This window comes from Sceloporus occidentalis, unplaced genomic scaffold (assembly GCF_023333645.1).
Source record: "Sceloporus occidentalis isolate IW3139 unplaced genomic scaffold, rSceOcc1.0.p SCAF_2, whole genome shotgun sequence".
Lineage (NCBI taxonomy): Eukaryota > Metazoa > Chordata > Lepidosauria > Squamata > Phrynosomatidae > Sceloporus > Sceloporus occidentalis.
The window spans coordinates 277,045-293,884 of record NW_028316982.1 but is presented as its reverse complement, the minus strand read 5'-3'; the positions used below and the strand labels follow the sequence as shown (position 1 = coordinate 293,884).

General features: G+C 54.4%; 2 protein-coding genes across 2 annotated transcripts in view; one reads left to right on the top strand and one right to left on the bottom strand.

Annotated features, from left to right (window-relative positions):
- LOC149317815 (D-beta-hydroxybutyrate dehydrogenase, mitochondrial-like) overlaps positions 1-16,840 on the bottom strand; it is a 381,124-nt gene that overhangs the window by 341,697 nt on the left and 22,587 nt on the right. The window lies entirely within an intron of this gene.
- LOC149317817 (uncharacterized) lies at positions 1,174-12,479 on the top strand. Its single transcript, XM_089513241.1, has 5 exons — positions 1,174-1,242; positions 2,767-4,434; positions 5,031-5,146; positions 5,686-5,754; positions 9,164-12,479. Exons 1-5 carry the CDS (start codon positions 1,174-1,176, stop codon positions 12,024-12,026), a joined length of 4,785 nt encoding a protein of 1,594 aa, XP_089369367.1. The 3' UTR covers positions 12,027-12,479.

The following is a 16,840-nucleotide window of genomic DNA, read 5'->3' as shown; positions in this document are numbered from 1 at the left end:
CTATGGGATAACCATTATATTCACGTTTTAACATGACAAGAGTGAATAGATGCTCATTTTAATGTGAATAGCGCATGTTCTTTCAACCATTCATCCCGCCCCCCAACTTCTTTTGTAAATTGTGGGGTTCCTTGGTTCCTCTCACTCGCCTAAATATGCTATGCTCCAGTCATCTGGAGTCTCACTGAGCATGCGCAAGGGGGCCAATGCGCAACGAAGAACCCATCGAAGTGATGGCTTACTTTGCACAGAATCTGGGTTGCGTTCAGGGAGGCCATTACAGTGAATTTAAGCTGTGATAAGGAATCACGTAATTGTGTGGATTTTCGAATTGCCCACGCTATCTTCTCTTTCAAAATTGAGAGCCTCCCGTCCCATGTGATAAACTCCATAGAATCCTAGAGTTGGAAGAGACCACAAGAAGGGCCTGATCCAGTCCAACCCCCTTCTTCTGCCATGCAGGAACTCTCAATCAAAGCATCCCCATTGACAGATGGCCATCCAGCCTCTGTTTAAAGACCTCCAAGGAGGGAGCCTCCACCAAAATCTGGAGAGTATGGAGAGAGTGGAAGGTATTATTCTTCCCTCTTTTTACATGAAGATGGAATTGCATGAGAGTAGACTCAGGGGAGAGGAGAGGAAGAACCTTCGCACATAAAAACCAGCATATCCTATTTGCTCCAGCAAGAGTGACAACTGTCTTTTGGTCTGATTGAAACCTGAGTGCGAATCCAAAAGGGTGGCTGCGGACTCTGAGTGGCGCAACGGACCACTGGAGCAAGGGTTGGGCATTGATGGTCACTCTAGGGTCCTTCTGCTGGTGACTGGCCCTTCCTGGGCACTGCTGGACCCAGTGGTCATTTCCAACATGAAGGCCAAGAGGGTTGCATACTCTGGAGACCCTCCTGGAAGCCCCAACCAAGCTCTTTCTGGATGTAAGGACTACCCTGCCCTTTGCCACTGGTTGTGTGTTTGTGTGTGGTTCCCCAGGTTGCGTTGGCAGGGGTGGTTTCCAGCCAAATGTTGACCCTGCTGTAGGTAGGGAGACTGAGGCTGGGTTGCCGTCCGGTGTGTGCCATGAGAGGCCAGTGCCCACCTCCATTATGTGGCCTTTGAGAAGCCGGATGCACGGCAGGTCAGTGACCGTACACCTCGGCTGGTCAACAGCGCTGGATGAGGGGCCCTGCCAACACGGACAAGGACGACGCAATGGCACATCGTGAGTGCCCTGCGTCATGGGGGGTAAGTGCCTGGCAGGGACTCCGAAAGGGAGGGAGGGAAGGAAGGAAGGAAGGAAGGAAGGAAGGAAGGAAAGCCAGATGGGTCTCCAGCAGAAGAGCAAGTCCTGGGGGCAGGAGGGGAGGGACGGTGGCTGGATCCCAAGGCCTGGCACTGAGACAGTCCGTTTTCATGGGTCATCCCCAGCCAGGAAGAGGGGCTGCAAGTTCCCTGCTTTGGAAAGGCCTGGGTGCAAATCTCCAGCTCCAATGTTAAAGCAGCAGCTTTCTTGGTTTCTCGCTGTAGCTGGCAAAGGCTCCCCAGGAAAAGAGATTCCACCTGAAACATTAGGAAGAGCTTCCTGACAGTAAGAGCTCTTAAACAGTGGAAGACTCTCCCTCAATGGAGTCTGGTGGGGCCTCCTTCTTTGGAGGCTGTTTTTAAACAGGGGCTGGATGGCCATCTCTCACAGGGAGGAGGGTTTGGATGGTGTCTCCTTGCATTGGATGTTCCTTGGAGCTCTCATATAATTCTGTTTTACTACAGTTGGCTTCCCCCTTCCGTCCCAATTGCTGGGGTTCAAGGGCTCCCCTTCTGCTCTTCTGACAGTGGTTCCCAAACTTTGGCCCTCCAGATAAACTGATCATACATTAGCGAGTTGTAACAAACTCCAAAGGGCAAATAAAACAGCTGGCTGCAAACGATGATTGTGCAGACAAGAGTTATGTAGAGAATGGAAACGCCTCTCTCTCAATCCGTTGTGTGTCAATGCCCATGGCACACTTTGCTCCCAGGGCAAATCCTGCCCCAAAAACCAAAACCATCAACTGCCCCTTTCCTCCCTCCCATTTCGGGTTCAAAGCCGCTCTTTTCCACACTCTGCAATGGTGGCATTTTGTTACTCTTTAAACTTCCACCTGTGATTTGTAGTTGCAAGAGGTCTTTAGGGTTCTCTGCCAAGGAGCCCTAGGGCTCCATGAGGGTGCTGTATTGAGTTGTGCAAATGAACTCCTTCTGTCCTCCTTTCCCCCAGAGCTGTCCTGCATTTCATCCTTCTGTCCAGGGGCAGTTCCCAAATGCCCTCCATTTTGAGCCTGACTAAGAAGTCTAAATGAGAATTTGCAGCTTCTCTTTGAGCATGTCCTACGTTTTTCTCATCCTCTGTTTTGCTCTGCCTTGCCCTCCTTTGGGGTGGTTAGGACATCTGGCCTCCCTGTCTGTCCATCCCTGTGGCCTAAGCCCACTCTGTCCAGAAAAGCTGGGGATGCCCTGCCACCCCCCAAAAAGGCACAAATCCTCAGCACGAAGGAGGCTCAGAATGCCTCCTAGGCTCAGTTGCCCCATAGCCCCGAAGTGGGTTTCCCATAGTAGCGCCCTTCTGGCCAGCCTGCATCCCTCTGGCCTCCTTCCGAGGGTCATTGATGCGCACCTGAAGGAGGCCCAGAATGCCCCATAGCCCTGAAGTGGGCTTCCTATAGTAGTGCCTTCTGGCCAGCCTGCATCCGAGGGTCACTGACATGTTCCTGCGTTTCCTTCCCTCCATCTCAGGGCATGTGGACCTCCAGGGGTCGTTCCCTGCTGCTGCTGCTGTGGTTCTTCCTGGCCCACCTGGGCAACGTGGCCCACTCCTGCCCAGCCCTGTGCCAATGCTACGGGAACGTGACTGTCTTCTGTGCCGAGGAGGGCCTCGTGGACGTGCCGGAGGGGATCCCCGCCAACGCCACCCAGCTCTTCTTCATGGAGACCTCCCTAGGGTCCATCCGGAGTGGGGCCTTTGCCAACATCAGTGCCCCCCTCCTCCGCAAGCTGGTCTTCCTTGGCAGCCCACTGAGTTCTCTGAGCGAGGCGGCCTTTGCAGGGCTGACCAGCCTGCAGGAGCTGGATATCTCCTCCAGCCTCTTGACTGCCCTGAGCGGGGAGAGCTTCCAGGGCCTGGCCGGCCTGAGCACGCTCTCCCTCACATTCAGCCCCCTGGAGACCCTGGAAGAAGGGCTCTTTAGGAACCCCCCGGCCCTCCGGACGCTCCACCTGCAAGGGAACAGGATCAGGGCTCTGCTCCCGGGCATCTTCCACCCAGTGAGGGGCCTGGAGACCCTGTCCCTTGCCCAGAATGGCCTGGCCAGCCTGGCAGGGAGGGCCTTTGCCCTTGTGCCCCACCTGCAGGTTCTGAGGCTAAGCGACAACAACATTTCTTCCCTCCCAGCAGAAGTCTTCCTGCCTCTACCTGACCTCCGCGAGCTCTTCCTAGACGGGAATGCTCTGGCCATGCTGCCCACTGGGGTCTTCTCCCAGCAATCCCACCTGCGTCGGCTTCACCTCCAGCACAATGCCCTCCAAGGCCTGCGGACCACCATCTTCTCCTCCTTGACCAACCTGACCTTCCTGCACCTGGACAGCAACCGGCTGAAGGAGCTTCCGGAGGGGCTCTTTGAGGGGACCCCCCACCTGGTGGAGCTCTCCATGGCCCACAACCAGCTGGAGACCCTCCGAGAGGGGCTCTTTGCCACCCTCCCGCGCTTGACCATCCTATCCCTGTCCCACAACCGCCTCCACCGCTTGACCGCCGGCCTCTTCCAGGGGCTGCCGGCCCTCGCCAGGCTGCAGCTGGACCACAACAACCTCAGTGGGCTTCCCCAGGATCTTCTGGCCAACCTCAGTGGCTTGGAGGCCTTGGACCTTTCGCACAACCGGCTGGCCACCCTGCCAGAGGGCATCTTTGACTCCAACTTTGCCCTCTTCTACGTGGCTTTGGGGCGCAACCCCTGGGCATGCGATTGCCACCTGGGCTACCTGGCCGACTGGCTCCTGTATGCTGACCCCCTTGTCAATGCCCAGGCCCTCTGCCGCAGTCCGGCTGACCTCCAGGGACTGACCCTCCCGGCGGTCAGGAGGGAGCAGCTGGCATGCCCCCAACGCCCCCCAGGACCTTCCCGCTGCCGGACAGAGGCTCAGGAGCCCCCCAAGGAGGAGGCCAGCCCCCTGCCCCAGTGCGCTTACCAGGACGCAGAGGGGGGCCTCCAGCTGACCTGTGACCCAGACGCGTGCCACCGTCTCAGGCTGACCCTTCCTCCGGGCGATGGTGGTGTGCCAGGTGCAGGGCAGCGTTTCAGTGGGAACTGGACACTGGACAATGGCTGTGGGAGGCTGAGAGTCGAGGTCTCCGTGACCATTGAGAAGGAGACGCCTCTGGCTGGACCAGCGAGCATGGAGACCCCATGAGCCAGTCACTCTCACCTGTGGTCAAGCAGGGATGGGGCAAGGGGGGGAGGTAGGGGCAATTCTTATTGGAGCCAGACAGGCTTAGATGACATTGGCCTCTTTGCCACTGTTCCTCTCCAAGAAGCCTACCTTGCAGGGCTGCTGTGAAAGACAAACATACCAAAGATCTGCAAAGCATAAAGAATGAACAAAGTACTGGCGTTTTCCTCTCTCTCATTCGCTCTCATTTCCAGAATGACCAGATGTCCTCCTTTCCCAGGACATGCCCTACATTTCAACCTCCTGTCCAGAGGGAAATTCCAAAATGCCCTCCATTTTGAGCACGACTAAGAAGCATGGCTTTACACTTATGTTAGTGTTTTTGGCTTTTCTTTTGTCATGTCCCACATATTTTGCAGTGGCTTGTCCTCCCTTGGGGTGAGGACATCTGCTGGTCACCCTGACCAGGTCAGTCCCTCCAAATGGGTCAATGGCAGTTCCCAGCACAGCAAGGGTTTCCCTGGGGATGATGGGGGCTGCAGTCCGACATGCCAAGAGGGTGAAGGGGAGGTTTCTGGGGGTCCAACTGCCTGTCCCTTGGCTCCCCTTCCCAGACATGTGTCTCCTTGGACTGGCAGATGCCAGAGGTGGGGGGCTTTCCGGCGGGGCCCATCCTCTCAAATGCCCTCCCCGGAAAATGCGTTTGCCCTCCTGAGGAGGACTTGCCCGTGTGAGTGCGTGTGCGGCGGGGCGCTGGGTTTGGGAAGACCTTTGCCTTCCTGCCAGTTTCTGCAGCCAGATTAACCTTCTGATGCTCTTTTAACCATTTTTGTTTGCTGCTTCCATTTTCTTCTCATCATTTTATTGGTTCTGCCCCTGATATCATCATCATCATCATCATCATCATCATCATCATCATCATCATCTTGTTGCTTCACTGGCTGTTGAATAGATCCATTCCAGTCCCAACAGCCCACTGAATAAACCCCTCTTCTTGGGAATTTGGGGCCAGGGTCTCAGACCCTTGGTATCCATGAGGGAGTGAAGGAGCTTCCGAACAGCTCTCGGGTCAGAAATGGTTGCAAAAATGGGCATGGCCAGGGTGAATGGGCACAAGATCTGGGCGACACCGGGCCGAGCAGGCAGCATGGCAACCCAGAGCCACTAAAGAGAACCACGCCGAGGCCATGGCCTTTGGGTCAGGCGGAAGAGTGCTTGGCCCTTGCTGCCCCTCCGCTTGCCTCTTTCTCGCATGACCCTCCTCCGTAGGATGGACGCAGGGCACCTGGGCGGCTCTGCCAGCTGCCCTTATGGAAAGACCCCAACGGCCTTCAGGAGGTGGGTTTCCTTCCCAGGCCCCTTGCCTCTGCGGCCACAAGCCCTGGCTGACCATCAGGGACAATAATGGGACTGCCCTCCCTGCCTTCCCCCAAATGCCAAGTAGCCACCATCTCTCTCCTCCATTTCTCCCTTCCTGGCTTTTTGGTGGTATTGGTGTTGCACAAGTGCACTTGCACACTGAGCCATTGAGTCCTGCCAATACCTGGGAAGGGATGCACCCCACATCCATACAAAGAAGCACAAGGCAAAATACAAGGAAGGAAGCAAATGTCCTCCTCTTCCGGTTCTTGCCCTGTCTGGAAAACCCAAGGAAACAGAGCACTGCAGCTGTCCTTTTAAAGAAAGAGGAGGCTTTTCTTCTGCTGCTCCAGGGAATAGGATCTGGAGCAATGGATGCAAACTCCAGGAAAACGTATTCCAGCCGGACATTAGGAAGAAGACTGTCCTGGCAGCTGTTAGGGAGCTCCTGGCCACAGGTTTAATTTGGAAACTAAAGGCAGAATCCAGACCCGTTTCATCTGAATGAACAGCTTTTATCTGCAGTAAAGAAACTTTAACAGGCAGTCTGTAACTTTGTTGACACACAACTAACACTTTTATAGATGAACCTTAAAACTCCACCTGGCAACCGGGTGTAACAATAAAATTGGCAGAGCATTCCCATGGTTTTCTTCGCTCCTGATGGAATCGCTAAGAGTCCGGCATTTTGGCCAAGTCCTGAGAGCGTCCTCTTTCCCAAAACAGATGGACAAAACCATTTGGGAACACGGTGCACCTAACTATATATATCTAGCAATCTTTAATATCTCAAAGAAAGCACCTGTAAACTCAAAAGTAAAACTTAGCAGTTCACTTTCTCTCTTCAGTATCTCCTGCTTCTACAAAGGCAAACCTCAGAAGAAAGATAACTCCTCCGCATTCCTTTACAGTCAGCTCTTGCAAATTCCCTGCTATTAGAAACACCCTTTCAACCCAAGCCCTTTATAACCAACTATAAATCCCATCACCCTTTTCCTTATCCTGACAACCCATCTCTCAAGGGATCCCATTCCTGTGTCGGAGTCTCCTCCTTTGGAGGCTGCTTGCAGCCGGAGGCCGGGTGGCCCTCAGTCGCAGGGAGGGCTTGGATGGACGGGGTCTTCCTGCATGGCAGCAGAAAGGAGTTGGACTGGATCAGGGCCCCTGGGGGTCTCTTCCGACTCTATGGTTCTATGATTGACAACCGGAAACATGGCAATGGGTTCGTCCCCAAATCCGTGGGTGCCAGGAAGGGTTATGGGGCACACTGGAGGCAGCTCTTTTGCTCTTCTCCTGGGGAAACCTCTGCTGTGTGTTATGTGCAGCCCAGGCTCCTCTCTCTCCGCTTGATCCAGAGTTTTCTGGGTGTGAAGAAAGGGCACCGAGGGTCCAGGATCAGGCAGAGGATGTGCCCACAAACCCCTTTCCCTTCCCGTAGAGGCCCCACTGTGTCCTGGGGATGCCTCACGCGTGGCCAGAAGAGTGGCTCTCTCTCTCAGACAGGGGCCAGGCCTTGGCTGTTATCTGGCCACGGAGGCCTGCAGAGCCAGGCAACACTCATGTGCCCAGAAGATAGAGAGAGAGGGGGAGCAGCTGTGCCATCATCCCAGGGCAGAGGGTTGCCTCTGAGAGATAAGCCCCAAAGACTAGGCTCCGCAGCCTCACTTAGCACTGCTTCTGGCTCAGTCCAGTCTCCAGGGGCCACCGGTCAGGTAAGTGGCCTGGCCCTTCCGGCCAAAGGGGGGATAGAGCCCCCTGCTCTCCTCTCCTCTCCCTTCCCTGCTGCCCCCAAAGCCCGGCCTCAGCCCAGAGGGTCCAGCCTTGCAGGGTCTTCCCTGGGCTGCAAGGCCAACAGGGAAAACGTGCCCCTGGCCCCCTGTGGCCCCACAGCACCCCTCTGGGCTGCCCCACCTGAAGCCCTGCCGGACCCCTTGAGCGTGGCTTTGGGGGGGTGCCAGGGATACAGAGGGGAGGAAGGACGGAGCTGGCAGCTGTTTGGAGGCAGGGGCAGCAGCAGGCACAGCGCATGCTGTGTGTGATTTGCATCAAACCTAGTTCTGCATGTGCCAAAGAGGAGGAGGAGGTCAGGCACACGGGTGGCAGCCGCTTGCTCAGTTCTTGCAGGATCTGCACCAGTCACCCTTCCTCCCCTTCTCTGCCAGGGTTACTCCTGAGTTGCTCTTGGTGCAGCAGAAGAAGAATGGCTCCCAGGGGCTTAAGCAGCCAAACTGGGCTCCTTCCATCCACAGACTGGGATGGGGAGTTTCCAGAAAGGCAACAGAATTGGGGAGGGGGAAGCAAAAGGCCCGGTGGGTGTCCACCTAGGAAGCCAGGAAACCTCTGGCCGGTTTCTCTCTCAGCTTGGGAAGAGAAAGGCCAGTTAATTCCTCCCTCTCGCAGCCTAAGCCAGAGCAACCTATCTGATGTTTTAGCACTACAGCTCCCATCATCCCCTTCCAGTAAATATTCTGGATGAATAAAGGTTGCTCCCCGCCACCCATGGCTTCCATTCTTTTCAAGAAAATAAAAATACAGAGGAAGCCATATAGTCCCACCATAGTCTTCTGTGCTAGCTGACCCTTGCCTGCCGTCCTCCATTCAGTTCTGGGGCCTCATTTCAAGAAGGATAGAGACACGAAGGACAATGGCTATGATAAGGACAGTGGTCCCTCCACATTCCCTAGGGTTTGGGGTGAAGGACCCCTGAGAGAACACCTCTCTAGGACTCTCCAGGTCCTCCAGTGCAGCTCTATGTTCCACATCTGCCAGAGGTTGATCAGAGAATCCCATCAGAGGACCTACAAATGCCTAGAGAAGTGTTTCCTCTCGAATCATAGACTCATAGAGTTGGAAGAGACCGCAAGGGCCATCCAGTCCAACCCCATTCTGCCATGCAGGAAATCCAAATCAAAGCATCCCCATTGACAGATGGCCATCCAGCCTCTGTTTTAAAAGCTCTAAGGAAGGAGACTCCACTACACTCCGAGGGAGTTTGTTCCAACTTCCGGCAGAATTGCACTGGAGGACTTAGAGAGAAGATATCCGTCCCTCCCCGCTCTTGGAGTCCTATGGATCTATGGGTCAGTAGCTCAGTGTTAGGGGCTGCAGCATTTACAGACGGCCAGGTGCAATCCTCTGCCGCTTACTCAGAGGTAGGCCCTCTTGCCTTGGGGCATTCCTCCAAGCTGGTGTACCTGGGATCAGCATGTCAGCATCGACACGGAGAGTAAGAGTTGTTTCACAGTGGAATGATATGCTGCTGCCCCAATAGAGGAGGCTGGTGGGTCTCCTTCTTTGGGGGCTCTTTTTAAACAGAGGGGTTGGGCTGGATGACCCTTGAACCTATGATTCCATGATGTACATGGGGCATTTTCTTTCTACCAGGTTGACCAAGCATGGCCTCCATGGACCGCAAGGGTCAAGTGAGAAGCTCAGACCAAAGAGTAAGGGCAGGGGAGCCCTTTGGTCAGCAACCAGAAAGCCTGCCCTCGATTCCTTCCAGCATGTCCCCCCGGACGCTTGCCCTCTTCCTCCTCCTCCTCCTCCTCCTGCTGGATGCCAGCCAAGGCCAGCCGCCCTGCCATGGGACTGGGAAGCACGACTGCCCCCTGCCCCACCAGGACGTCTACACGAAGACCCGCGACGTGGCAGAGATCCCAACAGAGATGGCCAACCCCCTCATCACCGAAATGTTCTTTGTGCAAACCAGCCTGACGGAAATCCCAGAGGGAGCCTTCCGGAGCAGACCCAACCTGAAGATACTGGAGTTTATTGACAACAAGATCAAAAAGGTGGAAGTGGGGGCCTTTGACAACCTGGAAAAACTGGAGGAGCTGGAGCTATCGGGTGCACAGTTGGGCAGCCTTCCCGTTGGCACCTTCCGGTCTCTTCCTCGCTTGCGGAAGCTCAACCTGAGGAACTCCCACCTCACCTGGATCGCCAAGGGCCTCTTTGACCACCTTGGGGCCTTGGAGGAGATGTACCTGCATCTGAACGAGATCCCTTCCCTTCCCGAGGGGGTCTTCCAGGGGCTTCCCAATCTCACCTACTTGCATCTGGCCAACAACAAGCTTTCAAGCCTCCTGAGGGACATCTTCAAGCCCCTGACCCGACTGAAGACCCTCCGGCTGTATGACAACGAGATCGGCAACCTCCTGGATGGAGGCCTGGACAGCCAGCAAAGCCTGACAGAGCTCAACCTGGCAAGGAACCGGATCCGGACCTTCCCACCAAACCTCTTTAGGAACCTCTCCAGCCTGGAGAAGCTTTACCTGGAGAACAACCAAATCGAGGTTCTCCCAAACAGGATGTTCTTTGGTTTGGGAAACCTGAAGCAGCTGAACCTGGCTTCAAACCAGCTGAAAGTGCTCCATGGCCAGTTGTTTGGGGAGATGCCCAAACTCACAAACCTGGACCTGAGCAAGAACCGAATCTTCTCTGTGGAGGGCCTGGCCTCTTCATCCTCTCCTTTCCCGCGGCTGGAGAAACTCAGACTGGACAGGAACCATCTGGGGAGCATTCCCGAGGGTCTCCTTGATAACTTCAGAAAGCTGGCCTCGGTGCACCTGGGAGACAACCCATGGCAGTGCGACTGCCGCCTTCGCTACCTCTTCCGGTGGCTGAGAGGCCATCCCAAAAAAGTGAAGGATGCCACCATGATAAAATGTATGAGCCCTGACCATCTCACTGGGAAAGCGGTTGGCTCTCTGATGGAAGAGCAATTAATCTGCTTGACCACCATGTCCCCTTCCATCACTGCAGACACCTCCAGAGTGACCACTGCCCTATCAAGGGAAATCACAACAGCTCCAGCAGAGACTAAAAAACCCACAGCGACTGAGGAGACTACAACTATCCACCCACCGAAGTCCACCCCTGGAAAGTCTCCAGCCACAGCCCCCCAAATCCCCACCAGCGCAGAGGGTCCAGTCACAGCCCCACAGATTGTCCCCACTTCAGAGAGCCCCATGGAAAGCTCATGGGTCAGGACCACCAGCAAGGCATCTCTGGAAACTGTGACTCCAGCGCCACAAACCATCGCCACAGAGACAAGGCCTGAAACCACTGTCAAAGTTTCAAGCACAACCTCTCAGTCCATCACAACCACAGCCACAACTCTCACAGCCACAGCCCCACAGATTGTCCCCACCTCAGAGAGCCCCATGGAAACCTCATGGGTTGGGACCACCAGCAAGGCCTCTCCGGAAACAGCAACTCCAGCTCCACAAACCATCGCCACAGAAATAAGGCCTGAAACCACTGCTAAAGTTTCAAGCACAACCTCTCAGTTCATCACAACCACAACTCCCACAGTTGTCTGGACCATCACTGAGATTCCCTCAACAACTCCTGGAGTCAGCACTACACATCCTCCTCCCACTTTGGACAAGAAACGCTTTGAAACCGCCACTGAGATTTTTGGCACAACCTCTGAGCCCATCACAACTACAACTCCCCAAGTGGCCTCAACCGTAGCTGGTGTCCTGGCCAGCACCCCCCAAGCCACGAGTATCAGAGGCATCCAGACCACATCCACTGAACTGACCACTCGTTGGACTTGGACACCAGGGGCTGCCACGGAACCATTGCACACAAGCACACTTGGCACCTGCGCCACAACCACAACCTTGGCAGTTGTCACCACCACTATTATCAAGACATCCACCAGCAGGCATGAAACACCCAGCGGGATGCATGCCACATCTACTCCATCACTTGGACCCTCCCATGGAGGAGATCTCTCTCCCTTTGGCACACTTGCCACTCCACCAGAGACCACTGAACGATGCCTCTACAAGGCCAGGCCTCCAACTGGGCATCCCTCTGCATTCTCCCCCACACCTGCGGGACCCCCAACCCCCCAACGGACAACAGCAGCCCTGAGTCACAATCCAATGGGAAATAGCACCTCTGTCGCTGGTGCAGCCGTGACAGCTGCAACCAAAAGCAAGCTCAGTTCTCCTGCCTTTATTCCGACAGCAGCAGCAACATCTCCCCAAAGCTCTGGGGCTGGAGGGCCAGCTGGCGTCCCTTGGCCCCGATCCCAGTGGGCCCTTGGCTTCTCCCTGACCACCAACTACCGCTACTGCCGGGTGGCTCTGACCATGTACCTCTCCATGCTTTGTGTTGAGATCTGCTGCACGGCTGCCTTAGCTACATTTGTGTACATGCTGCACAAAGAAAGCACCAAGGAAAGGCCAACCAGGCCGGTCAAGTTGGTAGACATCAAGTGCAGGAAGGAGAAGTTGTAAAGGGCACATTATGGGAGCGGGAAAAGCAGCCCCTCCGTCCCCTTGGTTGTCATCCATGGGAACCTCCTGTGCCCCAGCACTGCCCAATGCCCTCCGCTGCCCTTCTCCATGGCAGCTGTCCACTTCCTTTGGAGCGAGAGGAGATTTGGCCCCAGAGGAGGAGGTTGGGCCACTCTCTGCTTTCAGCACTGACCAGCAGTGACCCAGTCCCTACGGCTGTGTCCCAGTCCTCACTCCGACCCAGAGAAGGCAGGTCCAGGGGGACCATTGAGGGGCTGCGGTCACCTCGATCAGCCCCAGGGGACACCCCAAGTGAGGCCACACCACTGCTGCCCAAACATCTTCCGCATTTGGCCTGTGTCCCTTTAAAACACTGAAGGGACGGTGGCAGTGGGACCCTGAGGCTCAATGGGAGGAAAAAGGGGAGGACGGGGGGGGGGGGGGCTTTGAAAAAATAATACTATTGTTTTAAAAAATTAAAATAAAATAAAGTCAAAATTTTAAATTATTTCAAAAATGTCTTTTTTTAAAAATCACATTTTCCCAAATGTTCACTTTAACCCCATGAAGCTCTGTGTGTATGATATTGCAATTTAAAGGTATTTACTTTTGCTAGTTTTTCATGCCACAACTGTTATCAATAGATTCAGTGATATAGAGTCATTACGATTGATGAGTCACGTTAGAACAGGAAGCATTGCCAAGGATTCTGTATGGTTTGGAGTAGGAAGAGGAGGTCAGTTGGTGGGAGACCAAAATGGTGAAGGGTCTGGAAACCATGAAGCCCTTTGAGGAAAGACTAAGGATGTTATCAGACAAGGGAAATTGGAAGTATAATCCAAGCGCAATCCGAACGCAATCATGGGGTTTCACGTTATTGCGTGATAGACTGCCACACACAGTTTTGGGCAATGGCATGCTATTTTCTGGCAATGGGAAACCAGTTCGAATGCAATTCGCATTCATATGGATTCGCTGAACTAGCGAATTCAGGTGAATGTGTTCTGGCCCACTTTTGTTTCATTCGAAACAGCAGAAAACAAATTCGCTCCCTCCTCAATACGACATCCCTTCAAATATTTAAATAGGGCTTTCATATCACCTCTTAACCTTCTCTTCTCCAGGCTAAACACCTCCAGCTCTCTTAGGACTTTATCATGAATATCATGAAATTTATCACGAATTTGCATGTGGTAGTCTATCACGCAATAATGTGAAACCCCATAATTGCATTCACATTGCCATTGGATTATACTTCCAATTTCCCTTGCCTGATAAACTCCTAAGACATGGAACAATGGATGCAAGCTGCAAGGAAAGAGATTCCACCTCAACATTAGGAAGAACCTCCGACAGCAAGGGCTGTTCGACAGGGGAACACACTCCTTCCTCAGAGTGCAATGGAGTGTCCTTCCTTGGAGGTTTTTAAACAGGGGCTGGATGGCCATCTGTCGGGGATGCTTTGATTCGGATTTCATGCATGGCAGAAGGGGGTTGGACTGGATCAGGGCCCTTGGGTCTCTTCCAACTCTATGATTCTATTCTATGAGACACTGGGCAATGTCAGCCTTAGGGCAGATGCAGCAAGTGAGGAAGCAGACAGCGGTCAGTTCTCCCTCCCTTGGCCCTCCCAGTCTCCCAGTATGGCCAGTGTCCTGTCAGTGATGGATATGGATATATGGGATAGAGTCTGAGGAAGGAAGAGAAGGTCAATTATAGGAAGACGCTGGGTAATGCCAGCCTTAGGGCAGATGCAAGGGAGGAAGTAAGCATCAGTCAGTTCTCCTTCCCTCGGCCCTCCCAGCCTCCCAGTATGGCCAGTGTCCTGTCAGTGATGGATATGGATATATGGGGATAGGGCCTGGGGTAAGAAGAGAAGGTCAATTGGTGGGAGACACTGGGCAATGCCAGCCTTAGGGCAGATGCAGCAAGTGAGGAAGCAGACAGTGGTCAGTGCTCCCTCCCTTGGCCCTCCCAGCCTCCCTGTATGGCCAGTGTCCTGTCAGTGATCTATATGGGCATAGTTGAAGGCTTTCATGGCCGGCATCCATAGTTTTTTGTGGGTTTTTCGGGCTATGTGGCCATGTTCTAGAAGATGCTAGCCACAGATGCTGGTGAAATGTCAGGAAGAAACTCTTCTAGAACATGGCTACAGAGCCCAAAAAACCCACAAAGAACTATATATGGGCATACATTGTATTACTGGGCATTGTGCAATGGCCATAACCAGTGGCCAGGGACAAATGTGGAGGTGCACATGTGGAGGATACATGGGTGGGCATGGCTGTCCATAGGGAGACACTGGTGCCAATGGTGCCATGGGGGGCATCCCACATCTGCGCCCCATCTGTTCTCCATCAAGGTCTGGGGGATGGAGGATTCTAGCAGAGCAGGAGGGTTCAGGGCAGAGCTGGTGTATATGCCCCCCACCAGAGGCTTATGTGCATCCCACCAGGTCTTTCCCCCAAAGTCTCCAGAGCCCCTCTTATTGTTGTCCTTTGCCATCAAGATGGCGTTGGCCTCTGGCCGCTGTCCAGAAGGAGAGACCTCCAAAAGGGGCCCCCTGGCCTCCTCCGTGGGTCTCGTCGCTCTGCCATGGGGCCTCCCTCATGCCCTCCCAGTAAAAGTGGGGCAGGGGTGCATGTGTGTCTGCACTTGTGTCCTGGGACTGAGCGAAACTGGAAGTCTAGGTATTCAGCAGTGTCTTCTGGTAATAAACAGGATACGCTGGGAAGGTAAAAAGCAGGACCTCTGGTCTCCTGGAATGGAGGAGGACCTTCCTCCCAGGCCCTGTGGCCCTGGACAAGCTCAAAGTGACCCCCTGCTGCCCACGGAGAAGAATAAGATGCGTGCCGCCTCGGCTGCCCATGCAAAGAGGAGCATTGGTGCGCTGAAGCCGCCAGGCGTCCTCCTCCCCTTAATTGAGAGAAGTGCAGCTCTTGGCTCCCCTGGGAATGCAGTGCCCCCTGCTGGAGGAAATGGGCAGGACATGCCATGCTTTATGCTCAGAATCACCCAAAGATCTCTGATCATATCTCTCTGTGACTGAAAGAGTAAACATTGACCAGAATGGTGACTAGAGTCAAGAAATTAGGAGAAGGCTGGGAATGGGAAGGGCAGCAGCCATGAAAGAATGGGACAGGAGCTGAAAGTGCAAAGATGCACAGCTGCGCACAAAAGGTAGAGGTGTGCAAGCCATGGAATCCTTCATCCCTGTGTAAGACGCGAGAGCTGGACAGTGAAGAAAGTGGACAAAAGGAAAATCAACTCATTGGAGATGTGGTTCTGGAGAAGAGTGCCGAGAGTACTATGGACAGCCAAGGAGTCAAAGGAGGAGTTATTTCTTTGAACAGACCAAGCCAGATCTAATCCAAGTGGATTTGCCAAGAGGATCGAACTGAAGCTGTGGTCCTTTGGTCACATCACGAGAATCTGTGCATCACTAGAAAGACAATAATGCTGGGGAAGGCATTAGGAAGAGAGGAGGCCCCCATTGCAGGAGGACGCAGACTCGGTCATGGAGGACACAGCCATGGACCTTTGGAACCTGAGCAGAGCAGCAAAGGGGGCACTTGGAGGGGCCTCATCCACAGGGCAGGGATGTAGCCAAGGGGGGGGTTCTTGGGGTCTGGACCCCCCTTCCATTAGAAAAATGAATGGTATGTGATGCTGCACCGCCACACCCAAGCCCCATTATAATGGTGGCACTTAGACTGGACCCCCCCTTCCTGAAATCCTAGCTACGTCCCTGCACAAGGTCTCTGTGGGTCAAGGGCAGCTGGCAACCACAACGACAACTATGGTCTTGGCCATGTGCCAGAGGCCCCCAGTGGCCATCCTTCCATATGGTCATCTCTGGCTGCTTTTGAGGCCAGGATTCTCTCTCTTGGCAGCCAGTGTCCAGTAATGCAAGCAGCTGGGCATTTCACTGTGCAAGGTGCCCAAGCCCTCCTTCTGCAAGCATTGCCCTTGGCATAGAGCATAGCAGGCCATGGCACTCCTGGAGCTGTGGGAAGGCACATTGCATTGCACTGGCATTGCATTGCACTAGCTCCCAATGGGACCTTGCCATTGACAGCCCTATCCTCCCTCTGCGTATCCTTTCCCTCATGAGATGACGCTGTTCTCCATAGCCTGTGACCTTACATGATGCTCAAAGGGTGAAGTGCTGCTCCACCAGTGCACTCAACAGGTCTCTTCATGTGCTCCTTGCTCTGAAGAAGGCAGCATCTCAGTGCACACATGCATGGGCTCTAATGGCTAGGGATCCTAGTACCGTAGAGTTTGAGGGGACCCCAAGGGCCATCCAGCTGGGGAGAGAGGACACCCCCCTCCTGCACCTCAGCCGCACTCCTCCTCAGACGCCCCTCAGCCGGACTCTGGCCCTCTTGCTAGCCCCACTTGATGAGTGGCAGCACTCCCCACACTTTGCAATAGGGCCCTGCAGCTGCAGCCAGACCCTTTTCACCAGAAGGACCCTTCCAGGGCCAGAAGGTCTGCAGCAGGGAGCCCCACGAGGGCAACCCAGCAGCTGGGAACATCTGGCCCCAGCTTTGGGCTCCTCTTCTGACAGAGGGCTAGCTGGCCCTTGGAGGGTCCCCTTAGAGCCAGCCCCTTTGGCTGGGACTTCTTGCATGGAAGAAGAGGCTTGGACTCGATGGCCCTTCTTAGGGTCTCTTCCAACTCTAGGATTCTAGGATTTTAAATACCTCACAGGACTACAAATCCCAGCTGGCAGCTCAAGTGGGGTCGAAGCACCATTACTTGTCTAGTGTGGAGGAGGCCTCAAGAACCAAAATGCTGTGCCCAGGAGG

Bases quoted from the DNA above. Each gene is read 5' to 3' on its own strand.
- LOC149317817 (XM_089513241.1), top strand. From the start codon at position 1,174: ATGAGGGGCCCTGCCAACACGGACAAGGACGACGCAATGGCACATCGT. The intron at 4,435-5,030 runs TGAGCCAGTCAC...TCCCCTTCCCAG, and splicing joins CAGCGAGCATGGAGACCCCA to ACATGTGTCTCCTTGGACTG. The intron at 5,755-9,163 runs GTGGGTTTCCTT...TCTACCAGGTTG, and splicing joins ACCCCAACGGCCTTCAGGAG to ACCAAGCATGGCCTCCATGG.